Source organism: Arvicola amphibius, chromosome 15, assembly GCF_903992535.2.
Source record: "Arvicola amphibius chromosome 15, mArvAmp1.2, whole genome shotgun sequence".
NCBI classification, from domain to species: domain Eukaryota; kingdom Metazoa; phylum Chordata; class Mammalia; order Rodentia; family Cricetidae; genus Arvicola; species Arvicola amphibius.
The window spans coordinates 15,258,001-15,284,117 of NC_052061.1; the positions used below are offsets into that span (position 1 = coordinate 15,258,001).

The 26,117-nt window shown below is 42.4% G+C and overlaps 1 protein-coding gene across 6 annotated transcripts in view; it reads right to left on the reverse strand.

The window, feature by feature from the left end:
* Positions 1 to 25,422, reverse strand: part of LOC119801630 (protein arginine N-methyltransferase 9) — a 68,303-nt gene extending 42,881 nt beyond the window's left edge. For all 6 annotated transcript variants that reach the window (XR_005283266.1, XR_005283265.1, XR_005283264.1 and 3 more), the window contains exons 1-8: positions 25,074 to 25,422; positions 19,087 to 19,235; positions 16,258 to 16,494; positions 14,097 to 14,264; positions 11,507 to 11,609; positions 9,980 to 10,086; positions 5,999 to 6,188; positions 3,420 to 3,603 (exon numbers count right to left, since the gene is read on the reverse strand). Coding sequence is in view for 3 of the 6 variants with exons in the window: in XM_038312221.1 (XP_038168149.1) it covers positions 3,420 to 3,603; positions 5,999 to 6,188; positions 9,980 to 10,086; positions 11,507 to 11,609; positions 14,097 to 14,264; positions 16,258 to 16,494; positions 19,087 to 19,235; positions 25,074 to 25,256 (1,321 nt within the window). In the remaining 3 variants the exon portion in view is untranslated. The remainder of the gene's footprint in view (positions 1 to 3,419; positions 3,604 to 5,998; positions 6,189 to 9,979; positions 10,087 to 11,506; positions 11,610 to 14,096; positions 14,265 to 16,257; positions 16,495 to 19,086; positions 19,236 to 25,073) is intronic.
* Positions 25,423 to 26,117: the final 695 nt, after the last annotated feature.

Consider the following 26,117-nt stretch of genomic DNA (forward strand, 5'->3'; position numbering starts at 1 on the left):
TCATCATTAAAAGAAGTTGGGAGCAGGAGCTGACGCATAGGCCATGGAGGGGTGCTGCTTACTGGCTTGCTCCCTATGGCTTGCTCAACTTCCTTTCTTATACAACCCTGGACCTCCAGTCCAGGGGTGGTTCCACCCACAATAGAATGGGCCCTCACCCAACAATTACTAATTATGAAAATGCCCTACAGGCTCACCTACAGCCCCATTTCATGGAGGCATTTTCTTAATTGAGACTCCCTTGTCTCAGGTGACTTTAGCTTGTGTCAAGTTGATACAAAACAAAATTGTCCCCTTGTCGCCTTAAGCTCTGAACAGGTCCATTACACAGGTGCTGCTGTTCTTGGCAGTTGTTCCATGATATTGGCATCTCCAAAGTGCTAGGGTCTCTAGCTACAACTGAGCTGTACCTTAAACTTGCCCTTCGTCTAAAGTTGACCTGGAACTCCTTATTCTCCTCCCTCTACCTCCTAAGAGTTGGAACTGCAGATGTGTATTACAAAGCCCAGCTTCTTACAATTTTTTGTTTATTTTTACTAAGATCAGTAGATGTACTGCCAAACTGAGGAAGATGTGGGAATAGAAGGAGGCTTTGTCTATAAGCAAAGATAGATGAAATTCAAGGATCAATATCAAGTCTCCTTTTAGCTTAAGTGGGCATTCTTTTCTCTAAAGGTAATTTCCAAAAGATTGAAAGCATTCAACACAATGGCATCTAATAGTCCTTAAGCATTTGGGAATTTGCATGTTTAGGAAGATCACGGTTTAAGGGAAGGCTAAGTTCTGCAGAAAGGATTATCCCCTGCTCCTTTCTAAGTTTTCACAGGGTCCATTTCCAAGCCATCACGGATAACTGTCCTTGAGCCACAGAGCCAGATAAGAATACAATCTGTCCCAGGTGTGGCAGTACATGCTTACAGTACCAGACAGCGGGGAGCTGAGGCAGAAAGGTTACTTGGCCCAAAAATCTGCTTCATAGCCCTAACTACTGGAATTCAGTGACTAGAAATCCTTAAAGGTAGAAGGAAATGGTTGTCCTCTGACCACATGAATGCAATGAGAAGTGCACGACCCCAAAACATCTACACATCACACAAACAAAAGTTTTAACTGGGGAAAAAAACAAACAAAAAACCCCCAAAAGTTGTTATTTTTATGTTTAAGCATTTAAAATGGCTTTCCCCTGAGGATTCTTCAAGGGATGTTTAAGTTACCTAAGAAAATAAAAATAAATATAGATTTAAAATGTAACTTTCTTAGAGCCAAGCTTTTTTATTTATATTTTACCATTCCCACAACCCTCTAGGGTAGACAGCATTGTCCTATTTTCAGATAGAACCCAATAAAAGTTCTAATAAGTTTCTAATAAGAACTTTTATTTTATTTTATTTATGTCAGCAAGTCATTCAACAAGAGAGCCAAGACCCGAACCTGAATCTTCAGACTACAGATTCCAGTCGACTGGCCCTAGCGAATCAGATCACTGATAAAGAGACCACAGACATGGACTTCCTTTAAATACGTACTTTTCCACATATCTTACTGTTAGAAACACAGAAACCCACCAAACTGCTATAAACAGTTTTCTTTTCCTAGATAGATAATGTCTTTAATATAACCTTTCCCAAGGGAAGTTTACAGATCCCCACATTCTCTCAGAACTGTAAGATTGGTACTTCTAGAACTGTATGCACTTAAACTCCTACACTTGTGCACTGGAGGCACATGCACACGCCCCGGCATGTGTGAAGTCAGAGGACAACTTGGGAGAGTCAGTTCTCTTCTCCACTATATGAGTTCCAGAAATCAAACTCAAGTCATGAGGGCTGGCAGCAAGCACCTTTATCCACTGAGTCCCCTGCATACATTCTTATGACTTGGGCTCTACAAACGCTATCAGGGTCTCCACGGGTTAAGCACTCCCACACTTTATACTTTTCTAACTCATTTTTGGAAGAAGAAAAGAAGAGAAAGGGGAAAAGGAAATAGAAGTAGGAGAATAAGAAGAAGGAAGAAGAAACACAGGACAGTACACACTTGAGAAGCACTTATACTAAAATTAAAACACTAACACGGTTTCTCAGCAAGGTCAACAGGCAAATTCATGAAGTGGTTCATTTCTGTTTTGTTGTTGTTGTTTTGAGACAGGGTTTCTCTGTGTTGCTTTGGTGCCTGTCCTAGAACTAGCTCTTGTAGACCACGCTGGCCTCAAACTGACAGAGATTAGCATGCCTCTGCTTCCAGAGTGTTGGGATTAAAGGCATGTGCCACCACCACCCGGCTTTTTTTTTAAAGGAACATTTCTTTCATCTACTGATAAGTACCACTTGAAATTATGAAATGATTAATGAGAGTTACAGCTAAGGGGCATGCAATAGAGTAACGTTAAATCTTTATTTCGAGACAGAGTCTCACTACGTAAAGCTGGCTGGCCCTGAATCTCCTCCAGAGTGCTGGGATTAAAGATGTAGGACACTGAACACTAGTTTTTTTTAATAGAAGATATTCTATTTACTCTTTTGGCAATTTCATAGACATAAACAATGCATCTTGACAATAAGCACTCTCAACCCCATCTCCAGGAACTCTCAGCCCCTCTCTCCCATTTTCCAAGGCAATGATTGAATCTCTTTATTTTTTGAGAATGGGGCTCAGTGTGCAGCCAAGGTTGGCCCAGACTCTCGCTACATAGACCAGACAAGGCCTTGGATTCCCAGAGGTGTGCCTGCTCTTAGTGACTCCACAGTCCAGTGATCAACAGCATGCACCACCACAGCTGGCTTCAATCTCTCTTCTTAACAACACAGAGTTCTGAAATTGACTTTTGGACAAAGAATGTGGAAATTGAAATACTGAAGCAACACTCTTTTGCTGAAAACTTCATCTCCAAAGTGATTCTGTTTTTCTTTTTGGTCGCTGACTCAATTACTTAGAGTAAACAAACAAATTTGTTTGTTTGATTGGTTCCATGGGAAGAGGTTTGGCTTAATTTTTTTTAAGATTTATTTATGCACCTTTAAAATGTATATGGATGGTTTGTCTGCATATCAGAAGAGGCCTTTGGATCCCATGGGACTATGGGTATAGACAGTTCTGAGCTGCTAGTGGGTGTCCGGAATTGAACTTGGGTCCTCTGGAAAAGCAGTCAGTGCTCTTAACTACTGAGCTGTTTCTCCACCTGCCCCCAGTTGTTCCCTGTCTCTCCCCTCCCCTTCAATCCTCTCCCATAGTCACCATGCTGCCAATTTACTCAGGAGATCTTGTCTTTTTCTACTTCCCATGTAGATTAGATCCATGTATGTCTCTCTTAGGGTCCTCATTGTTGTCTAGGTTCTCTGGGATTGTGAATTGTAGGCTGGTTTTCTTTGCTTTATGTCTAAAAGCCACTTATGAGTGGGTTTTAATGAGATAATACTTACCTGCAAGGGCCTGTACTGGGTAAACAGCCTGTTCCCAACAGGTTTCCTCCTCAGGACTTGTGGACAGACTGTATTCATCATCGAGCTCGAGAACAAACCAAACCATGACAGCATCCAGCACGCCTTCTTTAGTAGCAGGAACACTGAGGGGGTGTGGCTCTTTAGTTGCAAGACTCTTTAATTCCTGAGAAGAAATATAAAATGGGTAAGAAAACAGAGTCTAGGAAACTAGTAAAGAACAAAACTAATAAAGAATGAGGTTTTATAAATTCATATGTGTTTCCCTCAATGTCAGCCCACACTCCATCCTCGCAGTCAGTCCTCCCCTGTCCAATTATGGGATCACAGAATATCAGACATCTACTGAACATACACTGCAAGTGCGCGCGCGCGCACACACACACACACACACACACACACCTAGACTCGCGTGCACACACACGCACATGCACACACATACACTCACGCACGCACGCACACACACCTATACTCACGCACGCACGCACACACACACACACTCACTCTCCACGGATGAAGAAAAAGATGCCAGTGGTGTAGTGCTGGATGACAGGAGCAGGCAGCAAAGCCACGGGGTCATTTATTTTATACTGGAAAAGTGCATATGTACAAATGCACACACACGGAAAGAAGAGCAAGCCTGGAACACACACATCAAACAAATAACCCAAGGAAGAAACAACATTTCAGAGGCTAACACCGGGCTTTTTTATTTCTGTTCTGTTTTCCTTCAAAGTGTTAAACAGACAGATACTACTTCTAAAACTAAAATCTTTACAAGGTGTGTGTGTGGTGTAAGAAATAATTCAAAAACTCTTAAAATAAATAACAGAACAGCTGTGGGGTACTTCGCAGCTGTACTCCCACTACTCCACTACTCCCTGGAACACTGTGTCTGGTCAGGAATGACCTTAAAACCCAGGACTGCTCAGTGTGATAAAACTGAACTTAAGACAGCTGCAACACTCCCCCCACCCCAAGAAGAGACGAATTAAGAGGGACTTCTGGCTACACTTTTAAACTTTCATGACAAAATGCCCTTCCTTCAGCCACCTCCACCCCAAAGCATGTGCCATGAACATCATTGTTTCTTCAAGACGTTAGAAAGGGGTCTTATTCAACAGTTCTTGGGCTCTCTGGGCATATTGTACACACATCTTCCTATCAGCCACCAGGACAGGCATAAACCAGCTAGGGTGGTCCGCCATCGGCCTTCCTCAGCTCTGTTCTGGCTTGAAAGGGCAAACCCCAAGCAGGAAGTGTAACTGTAGTAAAGAGGCTCGTCTAGCATGTGCCACGTCTAGGTTCAACCCCTAGGATCCTGACAAAAACCGAAATGTTCTCTGTCTCAGGAGCCTTCAGCCCTGGGTGAGATGGGATGCCATTAACTTAGCACAGTGGTTCTCAAACCTCCTCACGCTGCGACCTTTATACAGTTCCTTATATTGTGGCGACCCCAACTGTAAAACTATTTCCACTGCTCATCATGACTTTGATTTTGCTACAGTAATGAACTGTAATATAAATATTTGTGTTGTCTGATCGTATGAGGTGACTCTTGTGGTAGAGTCACTCAACCTCCTCCAAAGGGTCACGACCCACAGGCTAAGAGATACTGTCCTAATGACTTTAATTCATTTAAATTTAGATTAGTGCTCATCTGAATGAAAACCATTAATTTGAGAAGACAGCATAACAAAGAAAACAATAAAGGTCTAGGCTGGAAGTTTTGCCTGTGTGTTTACATGAGAACTCTGCAGCACTAACTACTGCAAACAGTAAATAGCACTAAATAGCACGCATTCTCTTGCTCCTACTGTCATAGTGAATGTTCATGAAAAGCTCAAAGCACAGGAGACACTTGACAAACTCTAGAGACCTTTGCCCTTGCATTTAAAAAGAGTATATTCAAAAGGGAATTTTAATTTGTTGCTAATCATTTCTTCATAAGTAGAACCTCATGTACATTCAAAAAGTAAGACATAGTCGGGCAGAATCAGTGGTTGTGGAAGGACCTTTAAACCCAGCACTCACCTGGGAGACAGAGGCAGGAGGATCTCTGAGTTCGAGGCCATCCTGGTCTACAGAGTGAGTCCCAGGACAGGTCTACACAGAGAAAGCATGTCTTAGGAGAAGGGCGGGGGGAAAGCAAAACAAAAAGTAAGACTTCATACACTACCTGAAACAAGGAAATTCTTTTTTTTTAAATATTTATTTATTATGTATACAATGTTTTGTCTGTGTGTATGCAGGCCAGAAGAGGACACCAGACCTCATTACAGATGGTTGTGAGCCACCATGTGGTTGCTGGGAATTGAACTCAGGACCTTTGGAAGAGCAGGCAGGGCTCTTAACCGCTGAGCCATCTCTCCAGCCCAAGGAAATTCTTCAGAGTAAGAATTAAGGGCCAGGCATGGTGGCCGACCACAGAGGTAGGCAGATTTGTATTATTTCCTGGTCAGCCTGGTCCATAAAGTGAGTTCCAGGTCAGCCAGAGCTGTTAGCCAGAGAAACTATGTTTGGGGTTTGGGGATAAGGAAGAATTAACTTCTTGTTTTTACCTGAAGACTGTTGAAATCCACTTTCATAATTTCAAAGCACTCTGTCAGAGGCAAATACCCTCCAGGGATCCGACTCATCTTCTCAGTTGTATATGGTTCAACTGCTTCTCCAGTTTCTGCAGAAGAGGCTGGGCTCTGAAATTTCACACTTGCTGGCAAACGGACACCAGCAATGTCCTTAGTGCCCACCCTAGTAAGAGTTTAAGAAAAGGCGAGGTAAAAGATGTGGTTTTTTAATTATCAAAATCATTATCTAGTTGAGAAAATATAAAAATTTAAAAAGACCTCATAACCACAGATTCACATAAAGAAAAATATGATAAAGTCTATATTAAAATGAACAACTTTGTAGTATAAAAAGATGGTTCAGTGTTAAACACACTTGCTATTCTTAGGTGATGTCCTGAGTTCAGTTTGACTCCCGCACACAATACCTGCAACCCCAGCTCCAGGAGATCAACACGCTCTTATGTCCTCTTATGTCCTCCACAGACACCACAAACACACAGCAGAATTCACACAAATACACATGCATAAATAAAAATTAGAAAACTTAAAAATTAGAAAATTAAAAAGGACAATATTTAGAACATATATTCAACAAACGCTGATATTCAAATTTACTTTTGAATTCTGGAAAGTTAATAGAAAACAAACAAAAGTGGACAAAGACTTAGATACTTCACCAAAGAGAATAACCAAGTAAAATAAGACCATCAGGGATCATCAAAGCAATGAAATGAAAACCACAATGCACACTATACAACCTACAACAGGAATAGTCAATGGCAAGGGATGCTGAGGATACTGTCTCACACGACTGTATTATTAGTACCCTTTAATGAATTAACATGCAGAAGAACTTAAATTTATACACACACACACACACACACACACACACACACTTTTTTTGCATGCCAATTCTAGTTCCCCCTTCTTCCTCTCCCTCTATCTTCCTCACACCTCATTCCCCATCCACTCCTCAGAGAGGGTAAGGCCTCCCCTGGGAAGTCAACTAAGTCTGTCTCATCACCTCATTGAGGCAGAACCAAGACATCCACCACCCCTACCACCCCTGTGCCTAGGCTGAGCAAGGTATCTCTCCATAGAGAATGGCTCCACAAAGTAGGTTCATGCATTAGGGTTAGATTCTGGTACCACTGCCAGTGGCTACACATACTACCCAAACCACACCATTTTCACCTGCATTCGGGGGACCTAGTTCAGTCCTATGCACGTTCCCCAATTGTCAGCCCAGAGTCAGTGATATCCCACTAGCTCCCATCAGGTGATTCTGTGGGTTCTCCCATCATAGTCTTGACCCTTTGTTCATATTATCACACCTCCCTGTCTTTGACTGTATTCCGGGAGCTCAGGCCAGTGGTTAGCTGAGGACTTCTGCATCTGCTACCAACTGTTTCTGGATGAGGGGTCTAGCTTCTCTGGGTTGTGGACTCCTCTGGGTTGGTTATCCTTTGCTTTATGCTTGATATCAACTCATGAGTGAGGACATACTATATTTGTCTTTCTGAGTCTGGGTTACCTCACTCAGGATGATTTTTTTAGTGCCGTCCATTTGCCTGCTGAAGCACAATTAATAAAAATCCAGAGACAGAAATTAGGGTTCAACTGGAAGGTCAGAAAAGCAAAACACCCAGCCACTGGCTCTTATCTCTACTTCAGTCCAAAATGGCGACCTGCCTCCAGGAAACCTCAGATGAGGCTGTAACTGAGAGCTGTCTCCTCCTGTGTTATAATCCTCTCTAGTTCTGGGAGTGAAGTACAGCTTGGTTTCTATGGCAAGCTAGTGTGGCTGCTGGGACTAAAGGTGTGCGTCACTGCTGCCTGGTCTGTAGGACTGGCCAGCGTGGCTGTTTTACTTTTCTGACCTTCAAGCAATCTTACTCATTAATAAACAAATGAAATGCTACTACAGCCTGCAAATTTCAAGATGTCTTTTTTTAAACCACTGAATAGTACACCATTGTGTAAATGTATCACATTTTCTTTATCCATTCTTCAGTTGAGGGGCATCTAGGTTGTTTCCAGGTTCTGACTGTTACAGATAATGCTGCTGTGAACATAGTTGAGCACATGTATTGTGCCGTGAGTGTGCTTCCTTTAGGCATATGCCCAAAAATGGTATTGCTGGGTGTGATTCCTAATTTCCTAAGAAAACAACAGGCTGATTTCCACAGCAATGGAGGAGCATTTCCCTTACTCCACATCCCCTCCAACATAAACAGTTATCAGCGTTTTTTATCTTAGCAATTCTGACATATGGTATAAGATGGTTTCTCAAGAGTTGTTTTGCTTTGCATTTCTCTGATGGCTAAAGATGCTGAGCATTTCCTTAAGTGTCTTCTGGCCATTTAAGATTCTTCTGTTGAGAATTCACTCTTTAGATATGTACCTTATTTTTTAATTAGATTATTCAGTGTTTTGATGTCTATTTTCTTGAGTTCTTTATATATTTGGGAGATCAGCCCTATGTCCAATATGGAGTTGGTGAAGATCTTTTCCCATTCTGTAGGCTGCCATTTAGTGTTGTTGACCATGTCCTTTGCTTTACAGAAGATTCTCAGGTTCAGGAGGTCCCATTTCTTTATTGTTGCTTTCAGTTTCTGTGCTACTGGGGTTTTATTTAGTAAGTGGTCTTCTGTGTCATGCTTTCAAGGGTATTTCCCACTTTCTCTTCTGTAAGGTTCAGTGTGGTTGGATTTATGTAGAGGTCTTTGATCCATTTAGACGTGAGTTTTGTGTGTGGCAAAAGATATGGATCTATTTGCAATCTTCTATATGTTGCTATTCAGTTATACCAGCATAATTTGATGAAGATAATTTCTTTTTTAGCTTCTTTGTCAAAAATCAGTTGTTCATAGGAGTGTGAGTTAATATCAGGGTCTTCAATTCAACTCCATTGCTCCAACCGTCTGTTTTTATGTCAATATCAAAATGTTTTCATTACTGTAGTTTTGTAACAGAGCTTGATGTCAGAGATGGTGATGCCTCCAGAAGTTCCACTATCATACAGGATTGTTTTGGGTTTTTTTGTTTTGTTTTGTTTTGTTTTTTGGCTTTTCCATATGAAATTTAGTATTGCTCTTTTGAAGTCTGTGAGGAATTGTGCTGGGAATTTGGTGGCTATTGCATTGAATCTGTAGATTGCTTTTGGTAGGATTGCCAATTTTACTATTTTAATCCTACCTATCCACGAACATTGAAGATCTTTCCATTTTCTGATATCTTCTTCGATTTCTTTCTTCAGAGATTTAAAGTTCTTATAATACAGGTCTTTCATTTGTTTGGTTAGAATTACCCCAAGATATTTTATGTTGTTTGTGGCTATTTTGAAAGGTATGTGTAATAATATTTTATTTGTATTTTAATTTAAAAAGCTTGCCTGAAGAACAGAATATAAAACAGCCACACTGGTCAGCCATCCAGGCCATGCAGTGATTAAGAGAGTTTCCCCACATTAAGGAATGGGAAAAACCATTCAAAAAGAGGGATTTGGATCTCTGTATGATGATATGCTAGACAGTTTGAAAACAGAACAATGAAATGAGAGAATATGTAATTTAAATGTCCTACTTGCTTGTTCTTTATACAGCCAAACACTACTACCTGCAGAAAGTAACCCCAAGGGTTCTCAAAGGAATGACATCTGGCAGATGGATGTGTTCTATTTTGTAGAATTTGTACATAAAATATGTACATCACACCACTAATAACTATTAAAGAAGTTACCAAGGAAAACAATACTAAACTTTATCTTCACATTGGAAATCCTTACTTGAACTTCAATTAAAATCAATCTGAAGCCGGGTGGTGGTGGCGCACGCCTTTCCTGGAACTAGCTCTGTAGACCAGACCGGCCTCAAAATCAGAGATCTGTCTGCCTCTGTCCATCCCCATCCCCAGTGCTGGAAATAAAGGTGTGCGCCACCACTGCCCAACTTAGAGTCTTCTCCCACTTACCTATGATGTCTTCGTATCTCTGAACACTCTACTGCCATCCCAAATATAACAACACTTGCTGGTATGACTCTCCCATACTGTCCACAATTTCCATTTGCTCCTTTGGTCTGAAAATATAATAAAAGTCACATCATTATATGTACAAGTAAGTTTGTGTCTGTATACAGGTTAAAGAATTTTTCCTTTAAAAAGTATTTTTACTGCTTTGTGTATTTAGAATACAAGTACAAAAAAGAGAGCGGCATAAAACTCTATCAGTTTAGGATATAATAATTTTTTTAAAAAAATGAGCCAGGGGCTAGAGAAACGGCTCAGTAGTTAAGAGAACTGACTGCTCTTTCAGAGGTCCTGAGTTCAATTCCCAGCAACCACATGGTGGCTCACAACCACCTATAATGAGATCTGGTGCCCTCTTCTGGCCTACAGGCAGGATACTGTATAAATAAATAAATAAATACATAAATACATAAATAAATCTTTTTTAAAAAATGAGCCAGGTGGTGGTGGCTTTAATCCCAGTACTCAAGGGACACAGGTAGGCAGAACTCTGCAAGTTCAAGGCCAGCCTGATACACAGATAGAATTCCAGGATAGCCAGGGCTACACAGAGAAACTCTGACTTTAAAACAATAATGGAGGAAGTAGAGAGATGACTGAGGTTGAGAGCAGTGGCTACTCTAGCAAGGACCCAGGTTCAATTCCCACTAACCACAAGCAGCTCACAGCCATCTCTAGCTCCAGCCCCACAGGGTCAATGCGTTCTAACCTCCACAAACACTGCACACATGACAGGCGCACATACACATTCAACAGGCACACACACACCTGACAGGCACACATGGCAAACACTCAAACAAAATGAAAGTACATACATATTTAGAAACAGAAAGAAGATAAAAATAGGCTCAAAATACAGCTCAACAGTAGAGCACACTGGCCATGTGTGAGCCACCAAGTTCAACTCTTAGCAACAAAAAAGAAAAATGTCAAAGTCATCATTATTTCTTTAAAAAATAAACTGCTGTTGCATGTTAAATACATATCTTCTGTACACAGTGGACTTTACTATATTCAGTATACACAATAATATTCTTCCTATATTCAGTATACACAATAAATGAACTGTACTATTTATATGGCACGTGGACTTCCGCAGAGGAGTTCAGAGCTCTGTCTAGAGCCTGAACTCACTGAGGACCTTAAAACATTCCTGAACTAGCATTACTATCTTCTCTTTTAGAGATGTTCCAAACTCCCAAACACCGACACTGTGCAGGCCAAAGGACTCCCTCTCCTACAACTACACTCAAACAAGGTCACTCATTCGCCTCCCTTCCCATCGCATTCTTCTCTGTAAACCTTCCTGGTACACAAAGTGCACACCGTGTGTACTATAGAATGCTTCTCCTTGTGTTTCTCTCCAGGTATACAGACATACTCTGATATATTTCTGAACATCCTAGGACTCAATGCACCTCTTGAAATAGTGAATTCTTAATCAAACTTGTGTGTTTTTATACGGCTTACCTTTGGTTGCAGAAGCAAATGCTCCCACGCATGAATTAAACTCTCCACAATTCCTTCTCCAAACACACCTGCATCGACAGTTTCTGTTACAACTAGGGACACTCTATAGAACGATGTTTTAAAGATACGTGTGAGTAAAATGACATGCTATTTATTTAAAGCTGTCAGAGCTGAGACAAGAGAAAAAGGCAAATACATTACAGAAAATCCTGTGTAAAGTTTCCTAATGCATTGCATTTTAGCACCTTCCCCTGAACTCTGCGGTGCTGCTTGGGTTCCTCTCTTAATCAGTTCCTCTTCCTTGCTCTGGGCATAAAAGGGCTACCTTCTCAGACGTTCATTCACTGCCTAAGTCCTGAAGAGTAAGGGGTGCTGACATCTTTCCTGGTCCCTTCATTGACATCAAATATTTAGCACCTAACTCTAACATTCCATACAAATGTTCTACCAGCCTGGAATGATGCCTTATGTCTGTAGTCCCTGAACTTGGATTGTGGAAGCAAGAAGATCACACAGAAGTTAAAGGTAATCTTTGACTATCTTGTGGGTTTGAAATCAGCCCAGGCTACATGAAACCCTGCATTAAAAAAGCAAAAATAAATCAGGGAAGGATTACTTCCACAGGTTCTCTACCATCAGGGAGGGAGTATGTCCATAGGTTCTCCTCCATCAGGGAGGGACTACATCCACAGGTTCTCCTCCATCAATGACCCTTCTTAAAATGAAATTTTATTTTGTTTTTGTTTTTATGAGACAGGATTTGTCTGTGTAGCCCTGGTTGTCCTGGATCTCAAGCTGTAGACCAGGCTGGCTTCAAACACAAAAATCCTCCTGCCTCTGCCTCCTGAGTGCTGGGAATAAAGGCGTGTGCCACCACTTCCCAACCATGTCTGTTTTGTGTGTGAATCAGTTCTCTCCTTTTACCCTATGGGATTGAGGAATTGAACTCAGGTCATCAGGCTTAGCAACAAGCGTCCTTACCCATTGAGCCACCTTGCCAGTCCAGTTATACTTCTTGCAGGGCAAACAACATCTGATGCTGGTAAGTACCTTCCCCTCCAAAACTTCCCTTCCCTGGGCCTGACCGCGCCTGTCTCACCGCTCACTCCTCCAGTCCCCACAACAACCCACTCCAGAGTTATGCGCTCTTACTCATTCTTTCATTCTTTCTAGAAAACCCAAGGACACTCAGAACTATTTCACCTTCTCTGAATTCCTTTAGCTTTCACTGTGAGCATCACTCACTTCTGTAGTCTAAAGACATCCACAAATTCCATCAGTGCTCCTTATGCCCCTCTCTAGATTTATAGGTATCTTAACAGCAGGGATGACTTGGGTATCCTCCACAGTACCTAGACCCAATTAGACCTACAGACAGGAAACATTCAATATTTATGACTGCATACACTTAGAATACAAAAAATTCCTCAAATCGTCGAGTCCTGCAACTTAGTTCAGAAATCTGCTTATTGTCAAAGTGAACAAATAAGAGTCTGAGTTCAAATCTCTATTTCATTTGCTTCAAAAGCAGTCTGTGAGGAAAATACAAATTAAAGTAACCGTAGCTTCAAGTCACCCCAGATCTTATGTGGAAGCCCTAATCCTATATTTAGAGACAGAGCCCTTAGGAGGCAATTAAGGTTAAAGTCACCAACATGAGGTTCGAATTCAACAGGACTGGTGTCCTACTGAAAGAGCAAACACTAGCAATAAGTCACACACACAGCAAAGGTCACATGAGGATACAAAGAGCACGTAGCCCACTGCAGCCCGGAGGAACTCTGCCTGAAAACTTTTGTGTCTGCTGTTTAAACTGTGACCTTAGGCTCCTAAGACAACTTAGGGCGTTTTTGTTTTTTATAAAGTGAGTACATACCTGCACTAACAATCTGATAATCATCATCACGAACAAAGACTACTGGAAAGTTTAAGTACCATGCACACTTATTAAAACTGAAAGATGACTTAAAAATTGGAGTTCAAATAACAATAGAGTATAATAAATTCTTCATATGTAGACTACATTTAAGTAAGGCAGAAGAGAGACAGCATAGGCAGAGTTACAAGACAAGTGTCACATTAAGAAAAGGGAAAGTTCTTTGAAACGGTGGGCCAGATGATTTTGAAATCCCTGCAAGTTCTGATCTTCATTGTTCTCCTGACCACCCTGAGATGCAGAATACTCAAGGCTGCTAAGACTGTTCTTACAGCATCTGAGAGATGCAAGGCAAAACACACTGCCAACTGGCACTTCTAACCTTCCATTTCCAACAAGGATAGTAATGAGAACATGATGTCTGCTCAGGGTAGAATGTTCACACTTTATACACAAACACAGGAAGTCTATCCACTTTTATGGACAAAAAAACCATGAGCTTACGTGATGTGTTAAAGATGGTTTTTGCTCAGTTCCTCACTATCAATTTTCCTTGAGTTCTTAGGTACTCTTTAAAAAGCATGTTATCATAAAATCCTGTATCTTATTAAACTGGCTAGTAACCGTGCCGTCACAGAATGAGAATGCTAACACTTTCATTTACGCAAAAAGCTGGAAACGTATCTTCATGGTTTGGGTGAGTTATAAACACACCTTTCAGGAATGTGTTTTGGAATTTCTATGTCAAGTGACTTCATGTGGAGGAGCTTAATTCCAGCTTCCATCTTGTTTGCAGTCACGACATCACAGGCAAGCTCATACATGGTCTTGGATAACTCGCAGGCATACACTGAGTGTGCACCGGCTCTTTTAGCAAACATGCTGCAAAAGAAGAAAAATCCATTGTATCTTTTCCCAATTTCAATAAAATTATAATTCTTCAAACATTGGATCCTTCCATTCTTCAATATAACTATTATTTGCTCTGCTTTTAAAAGATTAGGGCTAGCAAGATGGCTCAACAGGTAAAACCACTTGCCATTCAAGTCTGACAACCTAAGTTCAATCTCTGAAACCTACAGTGGAAGGAGAAAGCTGACTCCTGAGAGTTAACTTCTGACTTCCACATGCAGACTGTGGTGCACAGGTTTGCACGTGCATGTGTACACACAAAATATGTAGACATACACAGTAATAATAATATAATTAAACCAGGCAGTGATGGAGCGCATCTTTTTAAAAAAAGATTTATTTATTACATATATAATATTCTGTCTGCATATATACCTATAGGCACAAGATCTCATTATAGATAGTTGTAAGTCACCATGTGATTGCTAGGAATTAAACTCTGGACCTCTGGAAGAACAGCCAGTGCTCTTGACCTCTGAGCTATCTCTCCAGTCCCTGGCGGAGCACATCTTCAATCCCAGCACTCAAGAGGCAGAGGCAGGTAGATCTCTGTGAGTTCAAGGCCAGCCTTGAGTTCTAGAACAACCAGAGGTATACAGAGAAACTGTCTCGAAAAACCAGTATATATTTATATTATATATAATAAATTATATTTAATATATATCAGATATGTATATTTTACATATAATCTAATTAAAAATTTATTAGCTAAGATAAGGCCAAGTATGGCAGTGCATGCCTTTAATCCCTGCACTTAGGAAGTTGAAGCAGGTGGATCCCTGTGGGCTCCAGCCAGCCTACTCTACACAGCAAGTTCCAGGGCAGCCAAAGATACATAGTGAGACACAAAAATACTTTTAGTCCGGCAGTTTTCGTGCAAGCCTTTAATCCCAGTGCTCGGGAGGCAGAGGCAGGTGGATCTCTGTGAGCTCAAGAAGAGCTAATTCCAGGACAGCTAAGACTGTTACACAGGGAAGCCCTGTCTCAAAACCCTCCACCCCCCAAAAAAGGACTTTTAAAAATTAAGATAAAAAGAACTGGGTATGTTGGAGGACATCTTTAATTTCAGCACTTAAGAGGTAGAAGCAGGTGGATCTGTGTGAGTTCAAGACCAGAACTCTCTCTACGGAGAGAGTTTTAGGACAGCCAGGGCTACACAGAGAAACCCTGTCTAAAAAAAAAAAAAAAAAGAAAAGAAAAGAAAAGAAAATAGTAATAATAACAACAACAACAATAATAATAAATAACAGAAAGAATGAACTAGAATACCTTTTAAAAGCAATCCAGTAAATAAGGACATCCACACAGTTTTTTGTTTTGTTTTGCTTTTTGTTTTTTCAGACAGGGTCTGTCTATATGGCATTAGCTGTCCCGCAACTCACTCTGTAGACCAGGCTAGCCTCAAAGTCACAGAGCTCCTCCTGCCTCTGCCTCCCAAGAGCTGGGATTAAAGGCCCAGCTCAGCATCCACACAATTAAGACATGACTGACAAGAAGTTTGCTTAATGGGCTTTCTAGAATCCATCAGAATGTTAACATAAAAAAATACTCTAAAATTCATTATTCAGAATTTCAATAACCGCAAGTTTTCCTTAGTTTTCTTAAATTTTTGATAGTAAAAATTACAATGGTAATAGTTGTATTAAGCTGGGCATTGGTGGCATATGCCTTTAATCCCAGCATTCAGGAAGCAGAGATGGATCTCTGTGAGTTCAATGCCAGCCTGGTCTACAAAGTGAGTTCCAAAACAGCCAGAACTGTTACACAGAGACACCCTGCCTCAAAAAATAAAAAAATAAAAAAAAAAGAAAAGAAAAAGAAAGAAAGAAGAACAGCTGCATGAATATTCTAACAATATTTTGAAAAGCAACTGCTATTCTTATATACCAATGTTACAATTTTGGTAGCTAACAAAACTGTTTATTCATGTAAATATAATAATAAAACAATAATTTTAACAAACCTCAGTATTCCAGTTCCTGCGCCAATATCCAAAACCCTCTTGGACCCCAAGCTCACTGCCTTCTGGATTGCTGCATTGTAAATCCTGTTCCTCTTGGTGTCATTGAGCATGATGAAGTGCCAGCGCTCCACCAGCCAGTTTGCAACACGATAGAAGTTCTCCTTTGCATCACTGAAATCAGGGTTGAGCTTCACTGCTTTATGAAAATACCCAGCTGCCTCATCTCGAAAGCCCATTCTAGACGGGGGAAAAAAAAATGACAGACTACTTCAACTCTATGCGATTAGTTACAGTGCCTGTGTTCACACACTGACCAAGACTGAGAACCCTTCATCACTACCCCATACCCCAGAGCAGTCTCCTGGGCAAAATTCTCCTTCTGTGGGGATGGCACTCTCCCGATTTCTGAATTTCCACCTATGCATCACAGAGATTCTGGGGGTGGGGGTGGGGGTGTCAAAGGCATTAATGTGTACTGAATATGAGCATATAAAAATTTTTAAAGGGGGGGAAACACTACCAAGTCATCTGAACGCTGCTTCTCAAACTGTGGTGAGAAACTCCGACACTGTTTAAAATAGTTACTCATGGGCTGACTGCACTGCCCACGACCAACCAGTATGTGTCTCACAGGATATCGGAATTCAGTAGCATCCAAAACCGGTCTATACTTTGTTCACCCCATGAGCTCCTTGAGCAGAGATGCCCACTACTATCAGATTCTACACACGGCTGTCACAAATCAGTGATTTACAGAGCACACACTCAACAGAGCACAACAAGTAGAGCCCTCACTTGTTTCTTCACCAGCACCTCTATTCGCCATCCGTCCATTCTAAAGACACTCGATCATCGCTACTCATCCCAGGCATGGACAGATGAGACCAACTAACAAAAGGGCAATACTATGTTAAGTTATAGGCATTCATGCTTTAGTCTAAAATTGAAATATTTAAGGTCAGTACACATTCCTTCTTTCTTACCCTGAAGATAAAAGTCTCTTTATATTTTCTGGAACTGCATAGCACACGTCACAATAGAAAACATATGATACTAATGTGAGCAAGCCTCGTCATGCTGAACCAAAATGTGTAACAAAGGAAGACTACTGCTCAATTAATTTGTCAGAAAAGAATGTATACACTCCCTTCTCCAGAGCCCTAGCCCTGCACAGTCCTGAGTCGAGGAAGGGCCCCTTGGGAGTAGGAGACAAAACTACTAGGTTGATTATTGTGCTACTTTGAATGTAGGGAGTGGCACAATTAGGTGTGGCTTTGTTGGGAGTAGGTAAGGCCTTGTTGGAGGAAGAGTGTCACTGTAGGGGCGGGCTTAAGGTCTTAAGCCATGCCCAGTGTCTCAGTTCACTTCCTCTTGCCTACTTATCAAGACATAGGACTCTCCGCTCCAGCAACACCATGTCTGCCTGCACACTGCCATGTCCCAGTATGATGATGACAGACTAATCTCTGAAACTGAATGCCACCGCCCCAATGGAATGTTTTCCTTTAAAAGCTGTCGTGGTCATGGTGGCTCTTCACAGCAATAGAAACCCTAACTAAAATCATTATCAACAGCCAACAGAATCTAGATATATTTAAGAGAAATTCTGTGCACACTAAGGTGCTTTTTAGTTCATTACTAATAACATCAATGACCTGAGAGGATGCATGGTAGAGAAATGCACAAGAATAAACTAGAAGGAATATATAAAATGAGACTCATTTAGTAAACTCTTAAATTTGAAATTGCAACTTGTCAATTTGACAGAACCGTGTTCTTTCCCCCATTTCTTTAAACTTTCAAATGCAGAGGCAATGCTAACCTTTTATTGTAGTCCTGCAATTTCTCAGGAATGGGTATGGCTTGTAATGGTGTGTACAGGGTTTATATGGCAGGCCTGACTGGTGAGCTGAGAAGCCTACTCACAAGGCTGACCTTTGGCTGGCATGTAAGCACTTGGATTGATGAAGAGCGACTCAATGTGCCTTGGTGTTTACATAAGTTACCTCCCTATGCATGGGGGCGCAGCATCCGACAGGGTGGCACCAGCAGCAATGATGGCAGCTTATCCTTGACTCTACCCAGTGGAGTCTCATCAACAGAATGCTCCCAAATTTATACTTCCCCATCAGGTTTTCTTTGGCACCCCAAAAGAAAAAATTCTAGCAAGTTCTAAAGACTTTCTCGCAAGGCATCCTGTGAACCACAGCAGTGCCTTTTCAAACAAGGACAGGCTCTGAGTTCCTTCAATACTTACTCAGTCTCCATGAGTCAAACCCTTACACAATAAACTATAGAACTGCGATGGCCAGCAAGATGATTCAGCAGATAAGGGTTCTTCCCACTAAGCCTGAAAACTTTAGTTCAATCCCCAAACCAACATGGTAGAGGGAGAGAACCAACTCCCAAAAGTTGTCCTCTGATATCCACAGGCACACTACAGCACACTACCCACACACGTGTACAAATGCACACATATACCCAGATGTGCACACATAAAATAAATCTAATTTTAAATTGCCAGATTACATACCATATTTACTATTCTTATATTCTTTTGAGTTCTCCTTATTACTAATTGCTCATTCTTTTGATCCTGCTATAGTTAATTATTTACATTAAACTTTCCCTATTTAAATCACCCTATCTATAGGCATGGTAGTGCATACATGTGTCTCAGGCTAAAACATCTCATAAGTCCACAAATTCCAGCCCAGACTGAGCTGGCGGTAAGACATCTCAAAACTAACAAAGTTAATACATAACTTATACTTGCTTTGGACTGATAAAGAATAATCTTCAACAAGTAATAGTGAAGTTACCACAAACCTGAAGAGATGCTCTCCCATACTATTGCAAATCACTTCATCATCAGGAAAGAGTTCCAAGGCCTGCTCATAGCAACCAAGTAAGTCCTGTACTCGACTGAGTGCATCAAGCTCTTCAGCCCACTTGAAAAGTGTATACTGAAAAGTTTCCTTTACAAACGAGAAAAAAAGACAAATTAGCAAACAAGAATAAAGAACACACAACTCTAACTGAAGATTCCAGCAAATGGAAAACTGAAATGAATGATGACCTGAAATCACTAATTTTCAGTAAGTACTGCTTACCAAATGTGGTGATTCGAATAAGAATGGTCTCATAGGCTCATATATTTGAATGCTAAGTCACCAAGGAGTGGTACTTGTTTCAGAAGGATTAGGAGGATGTGTACTGGTTGGAGGAAATATGTCACTGCAGGTGGGCTTTAAAGTTTCAAAAGTCCAAGCCAAGTCTAGTGTCTGTCTCTCTCTGTCTCTCCCACAGCCCCTTCCTGCAGATCAGGATGCAGCTCTAAGCTATTGCTCCAGTGCCATGCATACTTCCTGCCATGCTCCCACAGTGATAATAATGGACGAAACCTCTGAAACTGAAGTCAGCCCCAATTAAATGCTTTCTCTTCTAAGAGCTGCATTGTAGTGTGGAGCTGAGCAGGCTGCATTCCTGCCGCCCTGGCTCCCGCAAGGCTAGCTTTACACGCGAAATAACAACACACAAACTGTATTCTTTTAAACACTGCCTGGCCCATCAGTTCCAGCCTCTTATTAGCTAATTCTCACATCTCTTGCTTTAACCCATATCTAATAATCTATGCAACACCACGAGCGGTGTCTTACCGGGAAATATTCAGCATGTCTGACCTGGCGGCTGGCTTCATCGCATCTGGCTCCCTTAGGAGAGGTATGGCAGTCTGGCTCAGAGAGCAGAGTCATGACGATTTATTAACTTAGGAGAGGCGTGGCATCTGACTGAGCCATCTACCTCACTTCCTTCTTCCTGTTCTGTCTACTCCACCCACCTAAGGGCTGGCCAAGGCAGTTTCTTTATTAGCGAATGAAATCAACACAAACAGAACACTGTCCCACATCACTGCATTGGACATGGAGAGTCTTCACAGCAATACAGCAGTGACTAAGACACCAAATAAGCACATGTAAGAAAAAATACTATGTAGAATCAGACAGTATGATCTTCCTGTAAACATCTGTTCTTAGCTGCCTCTCTCCTGCCTCTGCTTTCTGCAGGTAGCTATGCATCACGAGTGTCCTTGTTCATCCTTATTCATCCCTCGTACACAACCACATATGTGCTAATGATGTAGCATGTACACGACTACTTAGGCCCTTGTTTTTCAGCCCTCAGACTCTGGCTATCTCCACCCATCATGCATAGGTCTCCAGTCATCTCATCAACCAACGTGCAAAGAACTAGAATGAAAACTCAAAGATGGACATGAATGTTGCTTCTATCTTAATAGAAATTTAACAATCTTTAAAAAGCTCAACATGTCCTCAATTGTCACACCACCTTTCCTTCACAGGATACAAAAGGATACAAAGGTATTATTCCGTCTCAAACCACAAATCACTACTTACTGCTACCCTGTTGTATAAGGTTCCTCCAAGATTAAAACATTCCATCCTTTAGGAAAGGTCCTTAAAACAGAAGGTAAACAACTCAAGATAGCTTCAGGAAGTCCCTGAAACTGAGCAGATTCACTACACCTCTACCTCCCATGCACTCTCACAATAGTGCTGAGAGTCACTTAGACAAGCCAAGCTGCCAGGAAGACTTTTGAGATCAGACCAGCTAGCCTGGAACAAGCAGAAACCAGCCAGGCTTCCAGGAGGTTTAGACCAGGGGCAGCTGGAAAGGATGTTCTCCAGTCTGTTGTGCTGCCAGCAGGCTATGCAGAGTGGTTCAGTTTCCAGATTTGTGAGCTGCCATCCACGCTGGGGTGGGCTTTGATGATACACCTATCTTTAAGCTATTTCTGTCCCTGTAAGTAACCCCAATAAAACTCAATGGTTCACTAAGTTAGTCTTTCGTGGTATCGTGTAGGAGGTTCTTCTTTCTATGTGTTGCTTTCATTGGTCAAATAAAGAAACTGCCTTGGCCTTTTGATAGGGCAGAAACTTGGATAGGCAGGAAAGACAGAACTGGATGCTGGGAGAAAAAAGGCAGGCAGGGAGAGCTGCCATGAAGTCGCCAGAGTCAGACATGCTGAATCTTTCCCAGTAAGCCACGACCTTGTGGTTCTACACAGATTATTAGAAATGGGTTGAATCAAGATGTAAGAATTAGCCAAGAAGAGGCTAAATATAATGGGCCAGGCAATGTTTAAATGAATACGGTTTCTGTGTAATTGTTTTGGGGGTTAAGCTAGCTGGGTGGGACAGAACAAAGGGGCCCATGCTCCTCACACAACATCTAACTTTGGTCTGTCAGGGGATCCCTACCTGGGTGAGTAGATATGTATGCTTTGCTCCCCCAAGTTTGGTCACAACACATCCTACTCTACTATCCTTAAACCTGCTGCTTTCTGACAAGCTCTACTGCTCCAACCTAACCTGGCCCTCAGTCACTTGGTAAAGTGCAGCGACTGCCTTCTCACTGCCCACCCAGCTCCAGTCTCATCTTCCTGCAGCTGTTTTCCAAGAGACTGCTCTATGGAGAAAAGGCAGGCTCTGACATTCCACATACAAACTTTACACATAAGAGTTAATATCAGAATTATAAGTTTATTAGAAAAGCAAATTTAACGAAGGAGATCCTATTATATGGTAGATACTCTGGATATCTAGATATTATATAAGTGGATCAAGAGTTCTATAGATTAGTAGATTGCTCAGTGGTTGAGTACTCTTTCCTAGGATGTTTAAGGCCGTGGTTTTGGTCCTTGGTAACAACAAAAATAAGTAAATAGATAAAACAGTTAACAGGCTGGAGAGATGGTTCAGTAGAGGAAGAGGCAGACAGATCTCTCAGTTCGAGGCCAGCCTGGCCTACAATGCAAGTTCCAGGATAACCAAAGCAACACCAAAAAAACTTGTGTGTGTGGGGGGGTGGGAGGTGGGAGTACTTGTTGCTCTTTCAGAAGACCCAGGTTAAGTACCCCAGACAGCAGCTCACAACTGGCTATAACTCCAGCTCCAAGGAATCCAATGCCCTCTTCTGGTCTCCTCCATGAAGGAACTCTAGCCAGTCCAAGTGCAGCAAGCATGGGTCTGGTCTGGCAAGTCTTACCCTTCTCCCTCATTCCCTGTCTTGCTAAAAACCATTAGCTTACCATTTCTAAAGCTAGCCACCAAGGTCTATTCCCTTATTTGGCCACTTCCTCCTCCTAAGGCTGCCTACAAAGGGCCAGCTATCAAAGTACTGAAGTCCAGCAATCATAAGCCCCCTTTAGCTCATCTGATTAACATGCCCAAGTAAAACTAAACACCTTATCCTAACACAGGGTCTCCCCTTTTACCTTTATAAACCACCAATTGCCTATGTGCCACGTCTGTCTCCCTTGGAACAAATACCCCTTGTCCATCTCCCTTGTTCCCTTCCCTTCCCCTTTCTCCCTGTCTTCTATCTCCCATCCAGTATCCCTCTGAGGCAAATAAAAGTCCTTGTGCTGAGAACTTGGTCTTGTGGTATCGTGAGCCAGAACTGCACACATGTGGTACATATCCACACATACAGGCAAATACTCATACATATTAAATTTAAAAGTTTTAAAACACAAATGGCTTAATGTGACCAAAGTGTGGGTATAGGTGGTAGAGAGGCTTTCAGAAAAGCAAACTTCTGTAAATGAGGCTTTTGCAAAAAGAAAAAAAAAAAGAAAAAGAAAAAAGAACTTTGTTTCACATAAAACCAAGCCAGTTACTAAGCCCTACTGAATGCTGGCCATCACCAGCCTGTCTGTTTTTAATAAAAAGTTAGTACAGGGTCGCATACAACCCTACCTCAAACCCATTATGTAGCTGAAGATAATCTGGAACTTCTGATCCTCCTGCCTCCACCCCAAGTGCTAGGATCATAATGTGTGCTGCTGTACTAGGTTTAGACCTGGTGCACGTTAGGAAAAATCCACCAACTGAGCTAGGTCTTCAGTCATACAGTCAAATTTCATATAGTTTTTCTGTGCTAGCAGTGGAACCCAGAGCACCACACTTGGGCCATTCTATGGCAAGCTGTTATATAGGCCTATTCCCCAAGTCAAACAACTGCCATCTCGGAAGGAAGTTTAGCTGTGCCCACTTGCCAAGGTCATACCAGATGGACTTGTTGACTGTTTAACTCTCTCCCAGAAGGGCAGGCTGGCTCATGAGACCCTCACCTGAGTATCCCGCTGTTCATACCACCTGTTGTGTGCAACGCTGTCCTGACCGCATGGCCTCAAGTAGAATCTAGGGCTGTGGTTTGACAATGCTCAAACTTTAATTAATGTTGTATTGATGCTGTGACTCTTTAATACAGTTCTTTATGTTAGGATGACCGCAATCATAAAATTATGTTTGTTGCTACTTCATAACTGTAATTTTGCTATTTTATGAATTATAATGTAAATATCTGATATGCAAGATGTGTGGCCCAAAGGAGCCACAACCCACAGGTTAAGAACCTCTGGTCTACAGTATATAACCAGGGAAGACAGTGGGAGGTGGCGGGGAGAGAGAAGCCGTGCAGCCCTGAGAAAGCTATCATTCCTGCGGGTCAGGGCTTTCCAGTGCAGCCTTCTGTAGGGGAGCACCCACACTGCAGTAAGTAACCCCTCCGCTGTGCTCTGTAAGCAAGCCAGTGAATTCACTGCTTCCCCGGAGACCTCAGTTTGTTGTTGGGATCTTAGGAGAACGGGCAGATACAGTTTTTGTCTTCCCAGGGATAAGAATTCTACCAACACAAGCACTATACCATGTTCTACACTCACACCAACTATTTATCTTGTCCATTCACAGAAGCAGCAGCTAGAGCTGAGCCAAGAGAAATCGTGTTGATGAGACTGCTTTCTACACGAGGGAGCAAACTACCCAGAATACTACGTAACAGATCCTGAAATTTCTGTGAATTACAAGCGCCTAATGTTACTGCCATCTAGTGGACAAAGGACAGACCACACTGCTAAACAAGAAGGAAGACTGTCGCCTGCAAAATGCTAAGTGTCAGACTGAGAAATTTTGGTATAAATAAAGCAAGAAGGTCCACGGGTTAAACTGAATGTGCAATTCAACTGCTTGGTGAAACTGAGATTCTAACACATGAAAGTGTACAGTAGTTCTGCAGGGTAACTGCTGCACAAGAGACGGACCATCAAATAGAGTCCCTTAGGGTTGCACAATTTATCCAACTCCAGACAAACAGTATTCCTTGTACACATGGTAATTTCCTTGTACACGTGATAATACAAAGCCTTCAAGGAAGAGCTAATTAAATTACATATTGGAGGAGAGAAAGGACTACCTAGTGGCATTAGCATTTAAAGGACATTTGGATTTGGATTTGATTTTTTTCTTTTTGTTTTGTTCGAGACAGGGTTTCTCTGTGGGATAGTTCTGACTGTCCTGGAACTCATTCTAGACCAGGCTGACCTCGAACTCACAGAGATCCATCTGCATCTGCCTCCCGAGTGCTGGGGTTAAAGGCGTGCGCCACCATTGCCCTGCGGGCCTTTGGAATCTTAAGAGACGTAGAAATTTTCGAACAGATGACTTTTGTTACTAAAACCTGGCTGTACTGAGATGGGCTGCAGGAGAGCCCGGGAGGGAATCGACTTCCATAGTAGTTAGAAGCTTGAGGTGTCTCAGTCTCTGAGTCATCACTCTCTCTGTCTCTCTCTGTCTGTCTCTGTCTCTCTCTCTCTCTCTCTGTCTCTCTCTCTGTCTCTCTCTCTCTCTCTGTCTCTCTCTCTCTCTCTCTCTCTCACACACACACACACACACACACACACACACACACACACACACCCTGGGGTCGCTGTTAGGGTCGCAGGAAGGCCTCACCTTCACGTCGTCTTTGAGCTCCGGCGCCAGGCTGAGCACTAGGAGGTAATGAGCATAGGCAGTGCCGAAGTCCCGGGCGCCCAGGCAGTGCTCAGCGCTCTGCAAGGACCGCGCCACCAGCCGATCACGGCCGGCCGCACCTGCGCCACCCCCCCGCCGGGGTCTGGGTCGCGAGTTCGGCATGGCTCAGGCTCCCCTCCGAAGCCCTCGAGGAAGGCGCTCTCCTCCGGGAAAAGAGACTCTCGACGCCTCACTTCCCTGGCACCCAAGGCAGCAACAGAAGGCGCAGAAGGAAACCGCGCTCACCGCTACACAGAGCGAAACCCCGCCTTCTCCGCATCGGGCAGCCTCGCGCGACCAGAGGCGACGCGCGGTGATGACGCCACCCGGGCGCGCCCTCCCGGGTAAGCCCCGCCCCGCCCCGCCCCGCCCCGCCCTGCCCCGCCCACAGCGCCTGGGAGCTCCTGAGCGTGGTCCCTTGCACTAGGAGTGAGCTTGTCCTTCCTCTCTCCCTCCTCCTGGGGTGCAGCCACTGCGAATGCCGGACCCTGCTTTTCAACTTGACAGGCATGTGCGATGCTTAGGCCCTGTGGAGCATAGCGCGCGAGTCTCACTATTGCAAAACGAAATAAATCACCTTAAATTTGGTCATGGTGTACTCTCTTAGCGTCAGATATTCTTAAAAAAAAAAAAAAAAAGTGAGGCGAAACTTTGGGTTACACTTGATAAAGAAAGAAAAAGCAGTCTCCGATAACTGCGTCAAGGTCACACAAGTCTGTGTGATGGTACAGCTGAATCCGAATTTCCTGGTGACCTATCACATTGATACAGAAAACGTGTGTCGCATGTGGCCTCTTAGATATAAGTCCGAAAGTTTTTAAAGATCTACAGGAATTATAGCGCTAGCTAATTTTATTGCCATTTTCAAGAGATTAGTAGTGTGTAGAGTGGCTAATAAGAAGTGGAGGATAGAGTATTTTGGACATCAAACAAAAAATTCTCTGGTTCTCCTAAAGTCAACTTTTGTGTGCCTTTTTGCTTTCT